This window comes from Mercenaria mercenaria, chromosome 6 (assembly GCF_021730395.1).
Source record: "Mercenaria mercenaria strain notata chromosome 6, MADL_Memer_1, whole genome shotgun sequence".
Lineage (NCBI taxonomy): Eukaryota > Metazoa > Mollusca > Bivalvia > Venerida > Veneridae > Mercenaria > Mercenaria mercenaria.
Genome location: NC_069366.1, coordinates 81,544,973 through 81,567,112, shown reverse-complemented (window position 1 = coordinate 81,567,112; position 22,140 = coordinate 81,544,973). Strand labels below are relative to the sequence as shown.

Here is a 22,140-nt window from a genome sequence, read left to right as displayed (position 1 = left end):
TAACCACTCGGCCAAAGAGGCCCATTAATGTAAATTATGTATATAACAACATGTGACCACAGACCCGCTCGATCTAAATAGCAACATTTTCGTTTTCTGATTTATATATTAGCAATATCATCTGATCTGTGAATAAGGATCAACAAATATAGACCACGTTTAGAGTATGAGACGCATTTCAATCGATAAACAAAGTCAATATTCAAAAAAGCTTTGAACCAACTTTTGATTACTTTTGGAACACATCTGCAAAGGTAGAATGCTTACTGATCAAAAGCTTTTGCTCACAATACGTTTTTCAAGGAAATAAGAGACAGTCATTGAACGGAGATTATAAAGACATTGGAACCCGAAATGAGAATTTGTATATTTTCCCAAGGCATCTTTTGTCGTTTTATAGCGTATTTCACATTTAATGGGTTGTCTAATGAAAGAAAAATTATCGAAATCTATGGAAAAATCAGTAGCGCAGTCTGGCCTTTAGCGCAACAGTAAGTTTTTGTAAGCTCAGCACGGTATCAATACCCAGTTCAAGCTGACGTAACGCTCTTGTCACCAATGGAGAATATTTATTTTTTAATCCAACTGATGATGTTTTGTTATGCCAATAGGGTGAATTGATTCTTTTCCCTTCCTTCTTGATAGAAATCACAGAAAAAGGACAATTTGATATGATCCTACTAATTTATTGAATTATTCATCTGGTTGATACGAATTTCAAAGGACAAACTAGGGAGCATATCGCTTGTGTTTTTGAAGATAAGACTTTCATATAAGAGTATGAGAAAAGTGGTAAATGAGGTCGGATATAACATTGCTTTCAGCTGATCATAATATTGGCTTATAGTGTAATAGAAATAGTATCGGTGAAAGTCAGAAAAAGTTCCAAAACAAAAAAAAAAAAAAAAAAAAAAAAGAAATCTCCTACGGCAACACATACACGTACTGAAACTATACACTGCTCTGTAAATTAGCTTAATAATAATACTTGTGTAAACTTTCTGTTGTTTTGGGCTGTTGGCCTATACATCAATAAGGAAACTGTCATGGTCATTGTCAAAACTATGGCTCGCATGATCCCAAAAGTCAGATTACCGGCACAACGACAGATGTCAGACAGGTAAAGAGTTCCTCTCGAAACGTTTAACCGTGTTTTGTTCTAAAACTACAAAATAAAACTGACAAAAATACATAGTTAATCAGCTCAACACTTCACATATTACCATAGAGCACGTTCCTAGGAACTGCACAAGAAAATGTACAATCAGGTATAAACAACTTTGTTTATGTTCTACTTAGGTGCAACATATGATATGGGCATAAACGGTTGAACTATATCAGAAAAGGTGAGAAAAGATGTTTGTGAGAAATGGGATATTGTTAAACTTGATTCTAATGGTGCAGGAGATATTACTTCGGCCGAAGTATAGTTTCAAGGCAATACTGAGATTTGAATGTTCAACAAATGAACTAAAGTGTACTCTGAAAGCAATACAGAAAAGGCTTCAGATTTGTTTTTAACTTTTTGCGCAATTTGTTATCAAAATCTTGATAGTATGTGTTCGGAGGATTTCTCTTAATATTTGGTATTTCATCAATGCATCGCATCAAGCGATACATTTACACAGATATTAAAACTAAGTAAATCAATAAAAAAACTCCAAGAAAAAGGATGATTCCATGGTGTTTGTACCAAGTAGTTTATGGGGTATCCTTTTGAGACAACTGCAGAAGGGCACTATAAAAACCATTCAATGATTTCAACAAGTTGAAGAAATTTGACTACAAGTTTTTCAGTTTTGTCTAAATCGATGATTGAATATTGTAATTTGGTGCAAGAGAATGAGATTTATTTAACAGATACGTATGTGTTCAAATATAAGCTGAACATCTCTCGTAGAACATGTCGAAATATGATACTGAAAGATTACTTCAACAATTCATCTTGGCTATGGCAGAGTACTTTTTTTTTATCAAATTTAATTACTGTTTTCAAATAATTTGTCTGAAGAACTCTTTCTTTTTCAATATGATCACCTCGGCCTTTATGCTACGCATTTCACGGGGGATTCGGAAATACTCAACCTTTCAAGACTGCAGTAATATTACCTTTTCTCTGTACTGTAAAGATAATCAGCGGTGATCATAGACAATCATATCCAAATGTAACATGGTGCTATTTATTTTGTGAAGTTAGTCTCATTTGAAAGTCTAGAGAAATTCTGTCAAACGCAATTGAAACGTCTGATTACTATTGGAACACATCTGCAAAGGTAGAATGCATTGATCAAAACCTTTTGCTCACAATACCTTTTTCAATGAAATAAGAGACATTGTCTTATGAAAGAAAAATTATCGAAAAAGGCTTCAGATTGCTATGGAAATCTGGCCTTTAGTGCATCAGCAAATTTTCGTAAACTCGGCATGGATGATATTTTTTTCTGAATTTGTTGGTATCAAGACCCAGATCAAGCTGACATACCAATGGAGCTTATGTATTTATCTTCCTATTAATTATGTTTTCTTTTGCTAATATGGTTAATTGAGTCATTACCATTCTTGATATAAATTACAGAAAAGGACAATTTAATATGATCCTTCCAATATATTGACTGATTCATATATATGCTTTACACGAGAGGGCAAACTAGGGGGCATAGTGTTTGTATTTTTTGAAAATAACCTTTTTTATATTAAAATTATGAGAAAAGTGGAAAATGAGGTCGGATATAGTATGTCTTTCAACTGATCGAGATCGTTTTGTCATATTTTTAGCTTATAGTGTAGTAGAAATACTATCGGTGAAACTCAGGAAATGTTAAAACATAACCTGCTACGATAACGCCTGCACTTACTGAAACTATCGCTCGCATGATTCACCGGCATGAAGACAGATGTCAGCCAGGTAGGGTGTTCCTTTCGAAACGTTTAACTGCTTTGTTGTAAAATTACAAAACAAAGCTGCAAAGAATGCATGGTTAAAAGCTCAAAACTTAATTAACAATTAACAAATAAACAGAATGCAAGTTCCTAGGAACTGTACAAAAATATGTACAATCAGGTATGAAAAGGCTTTGTTTCTGTTCTACTTTGGTGCAACATATGATATAGAGAATAATAGGTTAGTGCCGTAGATGAGAAAGTTTATCTGGCGAGGCGAAGGAGGTTATCGGGTGAGCCGAAGGCGAACCTGATAACGTCCGGAGCCGAGCCAGATAAACTTTCTCAATCTTAGGCACTAACCTATTATTCTATTTATCTTGTCATTACTTCATTTTCCGATATTTGGCAATTTATTTTACAGAAATAAGTGTGCGACAACCGCTTTAATGACGTCATATTCGTAATGACGTCACTTATATAATGACGTGATTACCGGCAAAATCGCAATAACTTCTTCGTTTTTGAATAAAAACTCATTATTTGACCACTCATTTTCTTAGTTCGGACATTTCCAACACAATGATGATGGTTTCGTTGCAAAATTTCTTATGACAACAATATCGATCATAAGGTCACATGATCAACTGACCGTATATCACTGGTCACATGATCAACTGACGGTATATCAAGAAAGATATACGGCACCCTGATATCGGGTCGAAAATACTACAAGTGACAGGATAAATGGACATAAGCAGTTGCACTATCAGAAAAGGTGACAATGGTTGTTAAACTTGATTCAAATGCTGCAAGAAATACTTCTTATGCTACGTATCGTTTCAAGGCACAACTGAGAATTGAATTGTCAACAAATGAAGTAAAGTGTATTCTGAATGCTGTATAGAAAACGCTTTAATGAAAGTTTAAGTTTTTGTGCAGTTTGTGTTCAACATGTTGGTAGTATGTGTTTGGAAGATTTCACCTCATCAAGCCATCAATTCACGCAAATATGTGACTATCTTAAAACTACAAAAATCAATGGATTCCATAGTTTCTTTACGCAGTAGTTTATGGGGTATCCTTTTGAGGCGACTGTAGAAGGGCACTATAAAAAAGGCCCTATTAAAACCATTCAGTGCATTAAATTTAATCTTAAATTGAAAATGAAGAAATATGACTACATTCTTTTTCAGTTTTGTCTAAGCGATGATTGATTATTTTAATTTAGTGCAATAGAATGGGAGTTATTTTACCGATACGTAAAACTATGTTTCTCATGTGTCTAAATATAAGCTGAGCAACGCTCGTAGAACATGTCGAAATATGTTACTGAAAGAAAAGTACTTCAACAGTTCATCTAGGCTACGACAGGGTACATGTATTTTTATTCAAATTTAAATACCGTTTTCAAATCATTTTTTCTGAAGAACTCTTTCTTTTCCATGTTTGTTTTTAGGTTTGGCCATTAGATGTTGGACTACATCAGGTAGGGGAGGAACGGTTGACATTTCTATTTACTTTAGCTACTAGTACTTTTATAAGATTTATGGTTGCGTGTGTGCGTTTTGGTTTGCGGGCATTTTGACTTTCAACGTTTTACTAGTGTTTTGAATTTCAAAGACATATTCAAATATGTCATCTGAAGAGTTGTAGCCTTTTCTTGTCTTTCCAGGCGGTGTGAGGGAACAAAGTAATCTATGATAAATAAGGCACATGTCAGTTAATGCGAGGATGATGAAACTATCTAGTTTATCATGTATTGCCTTAACGGTCTAGTGAGGCGGCAACGAAACTTCAGATGCCTTGGTTTGGAGAGATTTGTAATGTGATATGTTGGTCTTCAGTTACTATTTTATGCTCTAGGGAAGAAAATTAATTCGCCGAGTAGGCAATGTAATGACACTGTGTGATATATAAAATAAATGGTTAGTTTCTTGAATACGTAATAGGTCCAGCTGTACATTTTCTAGAAATATAGATCAAACAAACCATAATATAATCTTGACGGTAACTCTTTTACCGTCATACTGATACAACACTTTTGCCTCACTCGTACCATCACTAGTAAAACAGATTTACACATTTATAGAATAATTTTAGTGACATAACAAAATGTTATCAAAATAGAATCAAAGTCGCAGAAATGACCTTCTATATATAATACTGCGTTATCAGTCCAAAATAACAAGCTTGTAGTTATTGATTGTGATAATCTTGGTGGAAAGTAGCATTCCATTGACTGGCATGGAGAAATATAAGGGATAAAAATATTTAAAAGAACACTCGGGGTTATCAAGTGAAGTGTAGACGTTTATCCTAGTAACAAAACAGATATATCATAACAAAATCCATGCAATTAACTTGACTTAAATCACCTACATCCAAACATTTTAAGTTTGTAACCAAGGATCGCAAACCCATAGCAGCCTTATAGTGAAATATATATCTTTTTCGAAATTGCTTTTAAATGTATGCAACAATTTAATGTTTCGTTACGTTCAATCTACTCCAATAACAAATTCATATACTAAACTGAAGAGCAAACGCAGGATAGGCTATTTTCTGTCAGTTATCACAATAAATACGTTATAATTATTTAGCATTGTCTTCGAAATGACTCATATGATATTTGATACTTGACAAATCGTTAAAGATAGATTATGCCAAAATTTCATGTTAAAGACATATTACCGTAATTATGAAATTTAAAATAAACGTGTTTATGTATATAAACATCACTGTATGTTAGGTTTCAAATGCTACACACTGATAATAGTTTATGTCATTGTAACGTCACTAAAAACTGTTGATTTTAAATAAATAGCTGTTACTTTATGGAATCCTATATAGACTGCAGCTTTGTATTCATACTTTATATTTAGCCCAAGTACACATATTATAGTACTTTTTATTCCTTTAATTTCACAAACAACGAATGTACAAGTTAAGATTTGCGTTTGAGAACTCTCATAATGTATTAAATGCTATTAGTGTGTCTTTGTCTATTTGTCAAACAAATGTCAATATTACTTCTGCTTTTTCTTTTTATTCCGGATCGGAGCATCTATTGATCTACACTACTATCTAATGGATATACAGACATAACAATTACGTTAAAATGTGTCTTTATTACCTATATTTTCCTAGATACCAACATCTTAAAATATGTAATCTAACTGGCAATATGATAAATGCGTCTGATGCGAGATATTTTCAGATGAATACTCCCCATATTTGAAGGGGAAAAAAATGAAAGGACTTTAGGAAATAATAACTGTTCTTTCTATTGATATTATAATAGATAAATTTTGTGTTTATTTCCGTTTAAAATTAAAATTTGTTGACTTTATCCTTAAATTTTCTACATGACAAGTTTGGTCTGAATAAGTTCAAAGATTGCAGCATTTGAATATGTTCAGAGCTGTCCGCCACCGGGTGGTTAATGTCCTTGACTTTTAACCTTTAGCATGCTAGATAAATTGTTGTCTGCTGGAAATGTCGTCTGCTAAAATTGTAAAGTTCATTCAATTTGCTCCAAAATTTGAAGAAATATTGTCAGAATAGCAAACAGCTTGGAACCTGATCAGACGCCGATTTAATTGGCGTCTGATCTGGTTCCAAGCTGTTTGCAAAGGCTGTTAAATTCGCCTGCAGCAGGCTAAGGGTTAATAACCTTTTCCGCACCACGTTGATGTCGAAATCACTCTTTGAACATATATATTTTTAGGTGAGGATGTTGTCCAGGTGGCTTTTCCTTTACTACTGTGATTTTTTTTCAGGTTTGGAAGCCGTCCAGCTGGCTTACGAACACTCGGTGGTTCTACCCAAGGGTTCACTTGCTTTGAGCATGGATTTTTTTTCAGGTTTGGAAGCCGTCCAGCTGGCTTACGAACACTCGGTGGTTCTACCCAAGGGTTCACTCGTGCCTGAAATAGTTCTTGGATCCCAACTCAGGGTCTACATGATCAAGACCGGAAAAGTCGCCATATGACCTGAAAAATGTTGTTGTGACTCGAAACCAAAAAAAAAAACAACATAATTATGTACAAAAACATTTAGTTAATATGTAAAGTAAACCAAAGGTTTGCCGATATATTGTAAATATCACATGACTGTAAAAGACAATGGAAATTTCAGTACACATATTGTCAAATAATTGAGATGTATGATCAAACGTAAACTGGCGTTATATTAAAGTTATGAGAGCAAACGATAAATTTAAACAAAAATTATTATACTATATATAATAATGAAATGTAACTGACTTGACTTTATATAGTTTTACGAGCAAGCGAATAAAACATTTTATTCAAGTAAATCGATATGCTGGCCGTTTTTGTTGTTTTTTCTGTATTTTGTTTTATTATTTCTTTTTTACTTCTTTGGGAAACTTTTACTCTGAATATTATTTCGCATATGACTTGCTCTCATGTTGTGCTGTTTGAAATGCATTTTTTTTTTACAACATCAAATAGGCAAATAGATAGATCAGACAGAATGGGAATAACAACGTCAATCATTTAGTACCTGTTGATGATTCAACAATGCATCTTTGGGAATATGCGCCATTATGAAAGTAAAAGAAATTGTATTTGCTGACTAATTTTGATATGCTAAAATGTGTTTGGGCGCTGTGTAACCATATTTTAGACAAGTAGACGACTTCTGACATCTGAAAGTGACATCGTGGTCGGAAGAAGATAAATGAAACATTCCACGATATGGTCTTATATATACATTTATATATATCTAACGTCTATCGACATGTCTTGTCATTTCCTCCGGGATATAGTATATCCATAAATAAATAAATAAATAAATACTCTCAGCTCAAATTCCAAGGGAGTGAAAATTTTATCTCGAGATAACAGAAATTCGACTTAAAATAAGATTTTGTGCACGTGTTGTCGGAACGGGACTTGAAAATGTCTCCGAGATAGCCGGATTTTTGAGATAAACTAGTTCGAGATATAGAGTTTCAACTGTCAATAAATATGAATAAATGATAGGTAATGGTTGTGTAATTAAATACTCCCACTCTTAATTGCGAAGTAAGTAATTTACCGGTTTTACGAGCAAGCGAATAAAACATTTTATTTAAGTAAATCGATATGGTGGCCGTTTTTGTTGTTTTTTGAGTCGGCTAAAGGCTGAAAGCCTTTTGACGAGTCCTTGCTATCCAACGATTCTCTAAATGGACCGAATAACATGTGAAGGGATGTAGTTCCATTAGATTTCTCAAATTTCAAACAGTTCACTGCATGAATGAAGTTAAGTTGTGTCAATTCCCTTTGCTATGACCAATATACGATGTAATCTGTCATATTTATGACTTGTAATTGTGCAATTCTCGAATGTAACTCATTAAGCATAAATGTGCATTTTAAGAATTGCGCAGGCTTACAAAGCTTGGGTAACATCCAGCGAAAGACAAAAAATAGTTCCAGCAAGGCTCCAGATAAGATGCGTATTAGCGTAAATTACGTATAGAAATAATGCAAATACGCATGTCTAATAATTTCTAAGCGTATAAAAACGTATATAAAATTACAGAAACGCACACAATGCTTTTTTAAAAACAAAATCTGAATCGTCTGGATGCGTTAGGTAACATAGCCGATCAGCCTTAATTCTCCCACATTGAACGTAAACACGCATCGTATGATTTCTATAAACTTTGCGTGGGTTGAATTTTGCAGTCAGTAAACGGATAAATTTTCGGAAGAAGAAGCTCTTACTGGTTTGTTTAGTTACTATTGATATTAAAAATGATTTTAATTCTTATTTTTCGAGAAATAAACAAATCGGCGAAACATTAAATTGTATTTTCTTGTAGTTTTTGAAATCGAAAGTAGATCGTCTATGTTTGGCGAAACGAAACAACTTTTTTATGAAAAGATTTAAATAAGAGGTAATTTAACCGTAAACTTCAATGTCAGATACTGCCAATTGCTGCTAAATGTCTTCGTATCATCACAATTTGTAAAATATATTGTTCAAACTGGAGAAAAGTGTAATCGTATCCGGATATAATATTTTGGGTAAATATCGAGCTGTGTTATGAAATTCTAAGAAAAAAACTAAAAACAAACTGAAACTGGTAGACTATACTGTCAGTAAATCAATCATTAGCCGACTCAGGCCATTCAGGCCTTTGATTCTTTATTTTGTTTTATTAATTTTTTTACTTATTTGGGAAACTTTTACTCTGAATATTATTTCGCATATGACTTGCTCTCATGATTTTCTGCTCTGCAAAAAATTTTATGAGATATATATGTGGTCACTTTTTAAAAGATAAAAAAGTTTCATGTATTAGGTGTTGGTTCTGAAATGTTTTCATTAAATAGAGACCGACTTTGTGTTCGATCGGCATTTTTCCCTTATCAGGCGCAAAAAAAAAAATGTTTTTGGAACCCACACCGACTAGGGGCAAGTGATACAAATCAGCAACCTTAATACGGTAAAAACGGAACTACAGATGTAATTACTGTTACATGTCAAATAACCAGTAAATATATTCTCTCTTCATCTGATAGACATGTAATCTTGTAAGGGTAATCCTTCATTAATGATACAAAATTAAAGGATATCTGATCTTTGGAAAAAGCAGTAAGATAAAAATGATGTGGTGTCTCAAACATGTGATAAGCACCTGTAGAATACGAATAGAGGGTAACCATGGTAACAGAGACAGGTGACTAAATTGATTTCTTTCATTGTTGTCTTTGTCCTCAGTGAGTTTAATTATTGTTGCTAAACGCGTACTGAATGTGAATTGAGAACTATATCGAGGCCAACAGAAGAATGGATTTTATTTCTGTTTAATTGTTCTGGATATTAAGGGAAAATGAGCTCTGTTTCGAGAAAAAAGGCTCAAAACAGACGATCAAGTAAGCTATAGCATTTGTTAGGCCATATTTTTCACAAATCACATTCTTCATACTCCTTTGAAGAATACGGTCCTGTTCTTTACGGTTTGGACGTTCCATCCTTTTCGTCAGTAGAAGATAAGCCTTATTTGTAAAAAAACCAGGTATTCTTTCCGAAAACTTTTGAAATAAAAGATATTTAGGTCAGAGAAAATTTTCTTTTTCTGTTTTGAAACCCCTATTGCCATGGTGTCAGTTTCAGGTAGCATGAGCATTACACTACGAAGTGAGGTGTAAAGTCCTTGATAAATGACCTTGAAAAAGGAATTTAATGGGAAAGTATTGAATCATATTGGACGCTGTTAGGTGTGGTCAAAATAGCTGTCATTCTATTATTTATAGACTATTTTGCTATATCTTAAATTACTCTTCCTTTCCAAATTCAATTTATGAAAAAAAACTTTTAGGAATACCTTTAATTTCAGAATTATTTAGAAACATTTATAATATGACCATTTGATACCTTAAAATCACTTTTGCTTTGGGACAACCTTAATTCATTTTAATTATATCTACGGGGATCTCTTTATACCATTAATTATCTATTAATGATACTTTAGAATCATTTAAGGTATACTTATTTCATTTTACGGTATAAAATATTCATTCGTTGATGTCACAGACTCATTTCATGATAAAATAGGGTAATTATAACAGTAGCTCGATCTGGAATGCTGTATTCGTCTCGAGTGGATTTTTGCCAGATCGGATCACTCGAGGCGCGCAAGTGCCGAATGTTATCCGACCTTGCAAAATCCACGAGAGCCGAATACAAAATCCCAGATGTAGCTACTGTTATAATAACACTTTTATTATATACCTCTACATTTTTTGTTTGTTGCTTTGTTATTGAACAAAATCTTCTTAAAATGGAACTAAGTGAAGTTTTTATGTGTCCTATTTATAGAACTGTGTCAGGTCATGCATATTAATGAAAGTAGTCTGGCAACATGCAATACAAAAGGTACAATACAGAATTTAAAAGGTACAATAAGAATGGCCTGTTCATATTTACTTGTGAATACAAGCCAGTTTTTTACAGAATTTATATAGGTATATAATAAAACTTATTATTATTGGATACTATTAAACCAACGTAAAACATCACAATTCAGCCTAGTCGTTGAAGTTTTAGATACTTTTTTCTTTCGACAGAAAAAAAAAGATATACGACAGTGCATGTGTTGAATACACATTTGTATGATATCTTTCTCCTTTCCCCTCTACCAATTTTAAGACCAGTACTATAATATACGAGTTGAAAGAGAGGGCACTTGCAATACATTACTATTTTATGATATCAATAAGTGTTTTGACATCACAACAGTTAATCTAAGATATCATAACAGAATTATGAATGTCAATGTTTGTAATTGCTAAATCTACAAGATAATATAATTTTGTGAATAACAGGTATCTTGTATTTTGATATCTAAAAAACCTTTTTCGAATGTCGTGAAATCGATTTAATGATACAATTAAATTCTTAAATATTTCAATACACTTAACAGGAAATAAAATACAAAATATCCTTGTTATGGAAAAAATCAAACAGTAATTTGAATGAATCACAACCAAACCCGGTCTTTTATTGCTTTTTACAGATTAAGTTAAAACCTAGCAACTTAAACAAAATTCTTAAAACTCGAAAAGCAGTCTTAATATTGACAGTACATAAAATGATATAATTTAAAACAGATAACAATACGAATTTAAAGTCTTGAATTCATAACACACGATATTCAGCAGGATCTTCTTATCTAACCATTTAAAGCACATGGCTATGAATATTAGCGAAAAAAAGCTCGGAGACGCACATGAAACGAGATTGGATTTCAACAAGGTACAAAACTAAATTTGTTTTCCGCTCGTTCGTATTTTTTTTAGAAATACAAACTGTAATTTTAATAGAGCTGTTTGTTAAAAAATTACAGTCATGATTATTCAGATTTACACCTGTAGATTTTCTATAACAACATTGATTTTTACAGCTGTAGATTTTAATTTACAGCTGTAAAACGACTGTCAAACAGGTCGTATTATGCAAATTAGATACAGCTGTAATAATGCAAAAGTTAGAGCTGTAAATATACCTAAAAGTTAAAGCTGTAGATTCATTACAAGTGTTGAAAAGGAGGGCATTATTTTAAGGGACGAAAGGAGAGGTTCAAAAAGTTTTAGGATGAATGGTAATTCTCTAGAAAGATTACTATAAAAATGGCAAAATAAATGCTGAATTTATTTAAGTGTATAATAAATACAATCACACCGCTCTTGAAAAAGAAATAAGAATTAGGTATTAAACATAATAAGCACTTGAAATCATAACTGTTGTCACACAAAATCACTACATTCAAACTCCCTTTTTCTATTTTCAGCACGTCAGAATGAGAATGGTGATGCGATATTGCAGCCTAAGAGTAAACGATCGGCCTCAAGACTTACATTTGAGAAAATCGGCGGCCACCACCGAACTGTAAGTTACCCATTTGTGTCATTCAGTGGTCACCGTATTCACTTTCTAAAATTGTACTGGCTTATAATGTTTAGTTTTCTATTTGATCGTGTTTATATTACTTTCTGGAATAGTTTTCTTGAATGTTTGAATTTTGAAGCTTTTATGATTGGGTAAAATGTAAAAATGCTAACTTCCTGCATTATAAATTTTGTCATTTTCTTAAATATTTTCTCTAAGACCCTTATTAAACAGTATGCACTTTTAGAATTTTACTGGCTTCAATAACTTTCTTTAATATACTTTTTCTAATTGGTCAAGTTTTGATAAAATATTATGTATGCAATTTTACTGATTTGGAGTCAGAGATTTTTCTCAGGTTTTGTATATTCTGTTAGAGATTATTTTAATGAAAAAATACTAATGGCATGAAGCAAGATCCCTACTACTAGTGAGTATAATAATATAAGAGTATTTAAAAAGCGAACCACAGAGTTGAAATGCATATGATTCAAAGTCACCGACCTTAACCGCTTGGACACAGATGCCTTTAAACTTCGCATTATATGCCACGATTCCATACATACTATACCCAATGTACATGTATTAACAGTTCTATTTTGATTAAATGTAGTTGTCATCTCTTGAAGAGGATTTTATTTATGCTGCGGAGTTTGGAGATATACCAACAGTTCAGCGTGTTCTCGACGAGAATCCGTCTCTCAACGTGGACTTCAGCGACATATTGGGACGTACACCTCTGCGTCTCGCCGTCGGAAACGAACATCTTGAGGTATATTATAAATCAGGGTTTGGATAAATACCATCATAAATGTATTTTTTTAACTAACGGTAAACTATTTGTCTTGATAAACAAATCCTGATCAATATATGACTAATATATGACTATAAGACTCGAAGATATTAGGGGTAAAGACACCTATATTCTCAGTCCATGCCAGCTGTTGAAAGGTATCGGCTCACAGTTGTCAGGGGCGAAGGAAAGGGGGTCCTGGCTCCAAGTGTCTGTGTAAAAACTGTGAAAAAAGTAATGGTTTCTGGTAAGGACTATTATTGCGGTTTTAATACCTAGTTAATCAAATGTATTTAGCTAAACTTAGATAAATCAATAGTTTATGTTTAAACTAAAAGTGGTGTTACATTTGACCTGTAAATCCTATTCGCGATCATGTTCACTTGCAGTTTAATCTGTAAAAATGTCTATATTGATCTTTTTTGTTCTTATAAGTTCTAACTCCCCCTGAAAAACTTCCCGCTCACAGTCAGGGTGAAAATTTTCAATATCTTCACACAGCTTGACAATGTTAATTAAAATGTACTTAAATAGAAATAACGGAAAATATCACTACCAGCATTGAGGGTCACGCAATGTGGTGTTTTGTCTCCCATGAACATACATTTCCACACATAATAACCTTCATTAAACATATTTCCTAGTTATTCCTAGCAATTTGATTCAGAGTAGACTAAGAAAGTATGGATTCACTCGAGGGGAGATAGGTATACATAAACAAATGTGAACAAACGCTATGCTCATGAAATCTGTTAATATCGACGGCAAAAGGAGAAACTAAAAGTTATTTTACTAGGTATCTATGAACGTGTAACTTAAAGATGAAAAAGAAAAATTAATGGCATGCAAATATTGAAATGGCTTTTGAATTTCGGGTATTTCCTAATTTCTACTTTTGACATAAACACGAAGGCTGCTGCCTATTACATGTATACTTTATTCCATATTTTCAGCTTGTGGAACTAGATCTATGTTACATGTACTACATATTTCCAGGTTTTGACACTAGAATTATGTTATTACATATTTCCAGGTTATGGAAATTGATTTATGTCTCCAGGTTGCGAAACTACTTTTACTATTTAGTAAACACATTTCCAGGTTGTGGAACTACTTTTACCATTACATATTTCCAGGTTGTGGAACTACTTTTACCATTACATATTTCCAGGTTGTGGAACTACTTTTACCATTACATATTTCCAGGTTGTGGAACTACTTTTACCATTACATATTTCCAGGTTATGGAACCATTTTTACTATTACATTTTTCAAGGTTGTGGAACCTCTTTTACCGTTACATATTTCCAGGTTGTGGAACTACTTTTACTATTACATATTTCCAGGTTGTGGAACTACTTTTGGACAGAAGTAATCTGGCCAATATATACGAAGCATTGTTACAAGCCATTAGTTCTGGACATGAACAGATAGCAGAGTCTATTCTCAAACATCCGAAATATCAGGGAATGAAAAAGGAGCATAAACATTTTGGTGAAACTGACCATTTCTTCAACACCGCTAGCGAAGACTCTCCCTTTTCATCGGATATTACGCCCTTGATTTTAGCGGCGGAGCGTAATCAGTTTGAAATTGTGCAGCTTTTATTATTGCGAGGGGAGACAATTCGAAAGCCCCATCATTACTATTGCAACTGTCAAGAGTGTAGTAATAAGTTAGAGTTTGATCAACTCAGACTGGCAAAAACACGACTTAATGCATACAGAGGCCTTTGCAGTGGAGCGTACATTTCACTTTCCAGTAAAGATCCTATTTTAACAGCTTTTGAGCTTGCGAGGGAGCTCAGAGGGGTTGCGAAGGTAGAAAAATATTACAAGGTGAGAAAATATGGACAAATTTATTTTATAATTTGAAACAATATATAAGCCTTAAAGACGAGAGGTTTTATAATGAATAGTATTTTCATAACATTTGTAACTTTTCTTATAGTTTAAGCAAGGTACAAATTGAAAACACGTAGTCGGATGTTAAAAGAAAACATGATACCTCCAGAAGGTGTAGAGACTGTACATTGGTCACTTCATAAGCTCTTTCAATAGCTCTTTCGAGGCATTAGTACAAATGTTCAACAGCATGTGGTGTTGTAGTGCAATGCGGTGATCTTTGTGGCCAATCAGAATCCATTCATATTATAATTATATAATTGATATATCGAACATATAATAAAAAAATGAAACACTGAATATTAATATCAAACATGCAATAAGAATAACGAAAAATAGAATAGAAATAACAAAGCTCAGAGGGGTTGCGAAGGTAGAAAAATATTACAAGGTGAGAAAATATGGACAAATTTATTTTATAATTTGAAACAATATATAAGCCTTAAAGACGAGAGGTTTTATAATGGATAATATTTTCATAACATTTGTAACTTTTCTTATAGTTTAAGCAAGGTACAAATTGAAAACACGTAGTCGGATGTTAAAAGAAAACATGATACCTCCAGAAGGTGTAGAGACTGTACATTGGTCACTTTATAAGCTCTTTCAATAGCTCTTTCGAGGCATTAGTACAAATGTTCAACAGCATGTGGTGTTGTAGTGCAATGCGGTGATCTTTGTGGCCAATCAGAATCCATTCATATTATAATTATATAATTGATATATCGAACATATAATAAAAAAATGAAACACTGAATATTAATATCAAACATGCAATAAGAATAACGAAAAATAGAATAGAAATAACAAAGTGCACAAAATATGAATGACAAAACATCAAATAATAATGACAATTACACAGATTCATAATCTAGAAACGTTTGGCATTCCGTACGTATTCGATATCCAAAATCTAGATAAGTGGACCCGTAATGGCACTCGACAATGTCCGTGTGATTACGTATTCCCTTAAATAAGCGACGTAATTACAGCTCACACATGTATGACTTTCCGTAAAAACGGAGAATGCCGGATAATGCCGAAATCGCATACGGGAAAAACGTAATCTGCCGATTGTCATTACGGCTCCGCTGCCTTAACCGGGTACATCTAGTGTACTCATATCTCATAATGCATGTCGTATATTGAGGGTGGATGCTTTAAGTGCAGTCTCACAGTTAGCTATCTAAAAAGGTCATCAGTAGACTGACATCTTTGTAAATAAAACTACGGATTTTTTGGATTTATGATTGGAAAGATGCATTACATACAGACATTATTAAAATAGCAAGGAGTAAGATTAAATCTATTTATTTCAGTAGCCGTATAAACAGTATTTACAAACACTTAGGGCGGTTTTCCGTACTAGACACAGGGAAGTTATAGATTGATATTTTCACTGGTGATCATATTGAGCGTCCTATTCAAAATCTACATTTTCTGGAAAGCTGCAAACCAGATAGTAGACTTTACAATGCAAACTAAGAAATACTGTACATATGAAAGCAAAAGCAAGATCTAATAACATGTGTACATTTAAATGGAATAATGTTTCTGTTAAGTTTAACTTCACACCGACACACTTGTATGTATAATGGCGACTTTGCAGCTATTCACGATGAAGGAAGTCCCCAGGTACTCATCCAAGCATTACGTTAGGCACAGGTTGGTACCTGGGAGGAACCAGTGATCAGCGCGAGTGCTTCCTTACATGAAAAAATCTACACTCCAAGCGAGGTTTTGAGTGAGAGTCCATTGATTCAAACTCAGTGACCTCAATAGCTTGGTTCCTTACATAAAATAGGCAGATATGTGAAATTCAAGATATTAGTTATGTAAGTGTTCAGTGTCCCCGCTGTTTTTTTTATCGAAAACAGTATCAACTCATCAAAATAACAGCCTTGTTATGTTGTAAAAAGCGTTTCTGTTTTGGTTATGTCACTGAAATGCTGGTCATACACAAATATTAATTAAAATGGCGTGAAGTTCGATATACTAGTGCTCTTTTGTATCCCAGCAGAAATCTTGTGACTCAGATGGACGTAGCAAATTTATATCGCAGTTTACCTTGTTGACACGTATATCTTTAATTAAAACTTTGGTAAAAAAACAAAACAAAAACACCAAGATTTCATTATGGTACAATTTGGTATTGCTTAACAGTAACGTATCTTTATTAATCATTTCGGCTATACATTATCAGTTGAATGGATTAAATAGAAATCATGATTTTTATATTTCTAACGTTCTGCTTCTATATATATTGATCGAGTTGTTATTTTGTCTGCAAGTGTTGTATCATTTATGAAACCTGTTATTTTTAAGTTATGCAAAACAAAATCATTGTGTTGTTTCCGAACAGTCCAAATTACATGAATAAATGTTGGGGAATGATACGCGAATGCTATAATTTTGCTGGAAATAATCCAGATATTAGAACTGCGGTTTTGTTTTCACTTTGTTGCATTATAATTTCTCTTTCTTTGTTCTGAAGTTGGAAACCATTATGTTGTTCTACACGAAAACTTATCTCGGATATCATTTACGGAAAGTGTAACATCATGATTTTGTTACATTAAAGGTCCAATACTAAGGAAAGTGAACGTTTTAATTTCTTTTAAAAAGCAGAGAAACTGTTTCATTTTATTGGAAAATGAAAGTTGGTATGTAGAAATTCGAAATAAATCGCAGTATATGTACAATTATTTTTCTATGAAGTATGAAGAAAGTTAAAAAGACCTGGGGGGTCATTCTGTCGATTCATTGAAATTTCAACATAATACACATACATTTCTTTGAGTTCCAAAGACCTTCTGTAAATTTTGACCTGCCAATCTTCATTATTTAGTGTCTTGCAGAAGTCTATGCACTGGCTATGAAAAAAATTGCCAACTCACTTTCCCTTAGTAATGGACCTTTAATTGATGACGTCATGAGGAGATTTTAATGACGGAAAACGTAGCATAATTGGTGACAGATGACAATCATGAGAAACAAGACTTGATATTTGATGCCATCTTCAAAAAAAGAAAAAACATAACTAAATGAACCCAATGATTAAAAACTGAGATATACAAGTATCGTAGTTATGGTTTATCTCTTTAGCTAAATTGGCTTTATTGCTGAAGAACGCCAAGTCTTCTGTCTTTAAAAAGACTCTATTAAACTCTTGAAGAATATCTTTATGGACATTAAACACAATTGTACGACTTATTAATAAGAACATTTTTATGCCCCCGAAGGGAGGCATGTTAGTTTTCAACTGTCCGTCCGTACGTTAGTTAGTTAGTTCGTTCGTTCGTTAGTCACAACGTTAACGTTTTGCATGAAGGCACTTTACTCGCGAACCACTTCACCCAGGATCTTCAAACTTCACGTGCTGATAGTACTGATTGAGTATACCACCCCTACTGACTTTGGGGTCACCAAGTCAAAGGTCAAGGTCACAGGGGCCAACGTTAACTTTTTGCATGAAGGCACTTTATTCGCGAACCACTTCACCCAGGACCTTCAAACTTCATATGCTGATAGTACATACTGAGTACACCACTCCTAATGATGTTGGGGTTACCAGGTTAAAGGTCAAGGTCACAGATGCCAACGTTAACTTTTTGCATGAAGGCACTTTACTCGCGAACCATTGCACCCAGGACCTTCAAACTTCACATGCTGATAGTACTTATTGAGTACACCACCCCTACTGACTTTGGGTCACCAGATCAAAGGTCAAGGCCACAGGGGCCAACGTTAACTTTTTGCATGAAGGCACTTTACTCGCGAACCACTGCACCTAGGACCTTCAAACTTCACATGCTGATAGTACTTATTAAGTACACCACTCCTGCTGACATTGGGGTCACCAGGTTAAAGGTCAAAGTCACAGGGGCCAACATTAACTTGTTGCATGAAGGCACTTTACTCGCGATCCACTTCACACAGGACCTTCAAACTTTACATGCTGATAGTACTTTACGAGTACACCACCCCTACTGACTTTGGGGTCACCAGGTCAAAGGTCACAGGGGCCAACATTAACTTTTTGCATGAAGGCACTTTACTCGCGAACCACTTCACCCAGGACCTTCAAACTTTACGTGCTGATAGTACTTTATGAGTACACCACTCCTAATGATGTTGGGGTCACCAGGTTAAAGGTCAAGGTCACAGATGCCAACGTTAACTTTTTGCATGAAGGCACTTTACTCGCGAACCATTGCACCCAGGACCTTCAAACTTCACATGCTGATAGTACTTATTGGGTACACCACTCCTACTGACTTTGGGGTCACCAGGTCAAAGGTCAAGGTGCTGCGGGGGCATTTGTCACCATTAGTGACAGCTATTGTTTTAAAAATGCATCACTATGATTAAGATAATAAAAGGTCAAGGTAAATTTTCCATAACGAATATTTGTAGTTGATTATATTTTGTTGGTCCAAAATGTTTCTGCTCTCATCACTGTCTTGTTACTGCGCTGTTAGAGAAGATCCTGTTTCTGTTTGGAACCCTGCCTAAAAACACAAATTTTACTGTGCTCATGAACAATCAACAGGATGCACAGATCAATATAATGACCTTTATGTTTTGTTAGGTTTTACGCCACAGCGACACAAAACGTAAACTTATTGAAAAAACATGGGAAATATCTTAACACATTTACAAATAAAAAAAAACATTGTCAATATTTTTTGGCAGTGAAGTCAAGGTCAAACTGATTACTAGGATACCTTTGGTAAGAACTACGCAAGGCGAGCGAAACAGGGCTCTTACAGCCCTCTTAGATTAAATAGAAGTTTCGGGTAATATTTTTACGAGGCTTATGACCTTTATACTTTTCCTATATTTATCATGTAATTCTATCACCTTTCGTGTTCTCATTCATTTTTATACAACCTAATTCTCCAGGCTATTATTCCCTTAAATTGCAGAAACATCATTATGGTAATTGTGTGTGACGTCATCGTGTCTTTTTTTATCTTGTTTCATCTGGAAAATGCCAAGTGTTATTGGAAACGCTTGTAGAAGATATAATATAATCTTCAAAAGGATCATAAAGAATGGAGCTAATAATTAGGAGTACTAAAGCCAAGGTTCTATCCATAACGACATTGATTTTCTAGTAATTTCAATGTAATTATGTCCAATTTAATGCTTTCATTGAAAAATATTACTGTTATTTTTCACAGTATAATTTTTCTCAAATATTTTACGAGCTTGAAAGCTTTAATAATTCTATTTTATGTTGCCATAAAATAGTTTCAATAGTTGGTCTGATAATTGACTGGGCTCGCCACTGCCTACCCTTTATGTTCGTCTCAAATTTAAATGACATGCGTCTGTAGTTGTGCAACCATACATGCTTGAGTACAGAAAATTACTCACAAACAAATCAAAATGAAAACTCTGGAAGTCGTTGCAATGTAGTTTTTGTCGTCTAATGTGGCTGGTTGTATAAGTTTTACAATCATTTTTGTTTGGTTTGACGTCACATCGGCACAATATATGTAATGTGGCGACTTTTAAGCTGGTGGTGGGGGACGACTCCGGGTACCTCTCCAAGTCTAGGGCACCTTTGTAGAACCATTGTCCTTCCTTAACCAGCTGGATTTCTTCCTCTCAGTGATGTTTCAACCCACAGCGAAGCAGGACAATTGTTTCGTAGTCAGCAACCATTACCACTCAGTTATGGAGGTTTCCCGATTTACTCTCAGTCAATGTTAAAATTTCCAGTTAACTTTATAATGCCCTTCTCAAACATATCATTCCTTTCTCCATTGTGAAATGTTTTAAACGTGGATTACATTCGTTACTTCCAAAGGGTGATAGAGGTTTAAAGAAGTCCACTTGCGCACATAGACTATATATGTATAAATATTGTTCTTCCAAAGGGGATGTTTTTTTTTCTATATCGGTCGTCTTTATTTTCGCCTCGTTCTGTTTGAGGTGACGACATAAATGAACAAGCCAAAATCCTGTTCGATTGATATCTGAGCTCTTGAATGGATTTACAGAATGTTTCATAAGTACAGATTATTGTTCCGTCTTTGTCACCTTATTTTCTATTTATTTCTGTAATAAAATCCAAGGCTAAAAAGAAAAAAACTCACCTTATAAGACCTAAATTCATTTATTATTTGCATGAACCTTGTAAACCTTTGAATAGGATTATATATGGACCTTTTCACTGCCAGGCTGCTAACTTCACGCTGCTTTGCCGCTAGGCTGCTAACTTCATGCTACTATTAAAGAATATACTGACAAGCCATTATCATTTTATTTGACAGCTGTTAAACAAAATTTTAGGGAAAATAACAACAGGATTTTTTTTTGTTGAACGAAATACTTGGAGTAAGCATGTGTTAAATTGTTAAACTGGATTTATGGAAAAGTAGTTACCAGAGATTTTCTTTTATTAGACAGAATATTTGGAACTTGCGGACCAATTAAGCGTGTACGTTGTAAAATTACTAGACAAGGTCAGAGGTCATGATGAACTGGCAATCCTCCTCGATAAGACAGGCCGGGACAGTGAGGTGGAGACGTACGAGAGACTTGCAAGACTCAAACTCGCCATCCAGTACAGCGAGAAAAAGGTACTGTTGTCAAAATTGTCTTCGTCAGCAACATTAATGCAAAGTCGCAAAGCGAGAAATCAGGGCATGTTAGTAACGAATCTTTATCAAACATGAGCCCAATGCTAAATGTGTTTCAAAATCAACATTTTGAATTGTAATATATTTCACAGTAGTGCATTGAGAACGCCAGTTTTTACAGTTTTGACTGTTACTGTATGTTGTGGTGAAAGTAACTGTTGCAATAAATATAATATTGTTATCAAACGTTTTAAGATTTTTTACGTTTTACAGCGAAATAAGAAATACCTGTCATAAGTTTACTTTAAAGTCACTTTTGCCAGAACAGTTAGTGTTAAAATTTTTGGTTGGGACTGTAATAGTTTCAGGCACGTAGTGTATGGTGGAGAAACAGATAGTGTGGTCATACATTTTTCATTGCATTGAAATCTGTTTCCTTTTTAAACGTATGTCTCATAAATTTGACTCCTTGCGTAAATATATAGTTATGTACAAAAATACACAATTTGAGTTGTTGATAATTATACGTCCTATATTGTGTTGGTAATTTATACACGAG

The 22,140-nt window shown here is 33.9% G+C and overlaps 1 protein-coding gene across 3 annotated transcripts in view; it reads left to right on the top strand.

Moving 5' to 3' along the window:
* LOC123548405 (short transient receptor potential channel 7-like) overlaps nt 1–22,140 on the top strand; it is a 317,739-nt gene that overhangs the window by 278,482 nt on the left and 17,117 nt on the right. For all 3 annotated transcript variants that reach the window (XM_045335623.2, XM_045335621.2, XM_045335622.2), the window contains exons 2-5: nt 12,194–12,291; nt 12,905–13,063; nt 14,431–14,922; nt 21,405–21,581. In XM_045335623.2, coding sequence (XP_045191558.2) covers nt 12,194–12,291; nt 12,905–13,063; nt 14,431–14,922; nt 21,405–21,581 — 926 coding nt within the window. The remainder of the gene's footprint in view (nt 1–12,193; nt 12,292–12,904; nt 13,064–14,430; nt 14,923–21,404; nt 21,582–22,140) is intronic.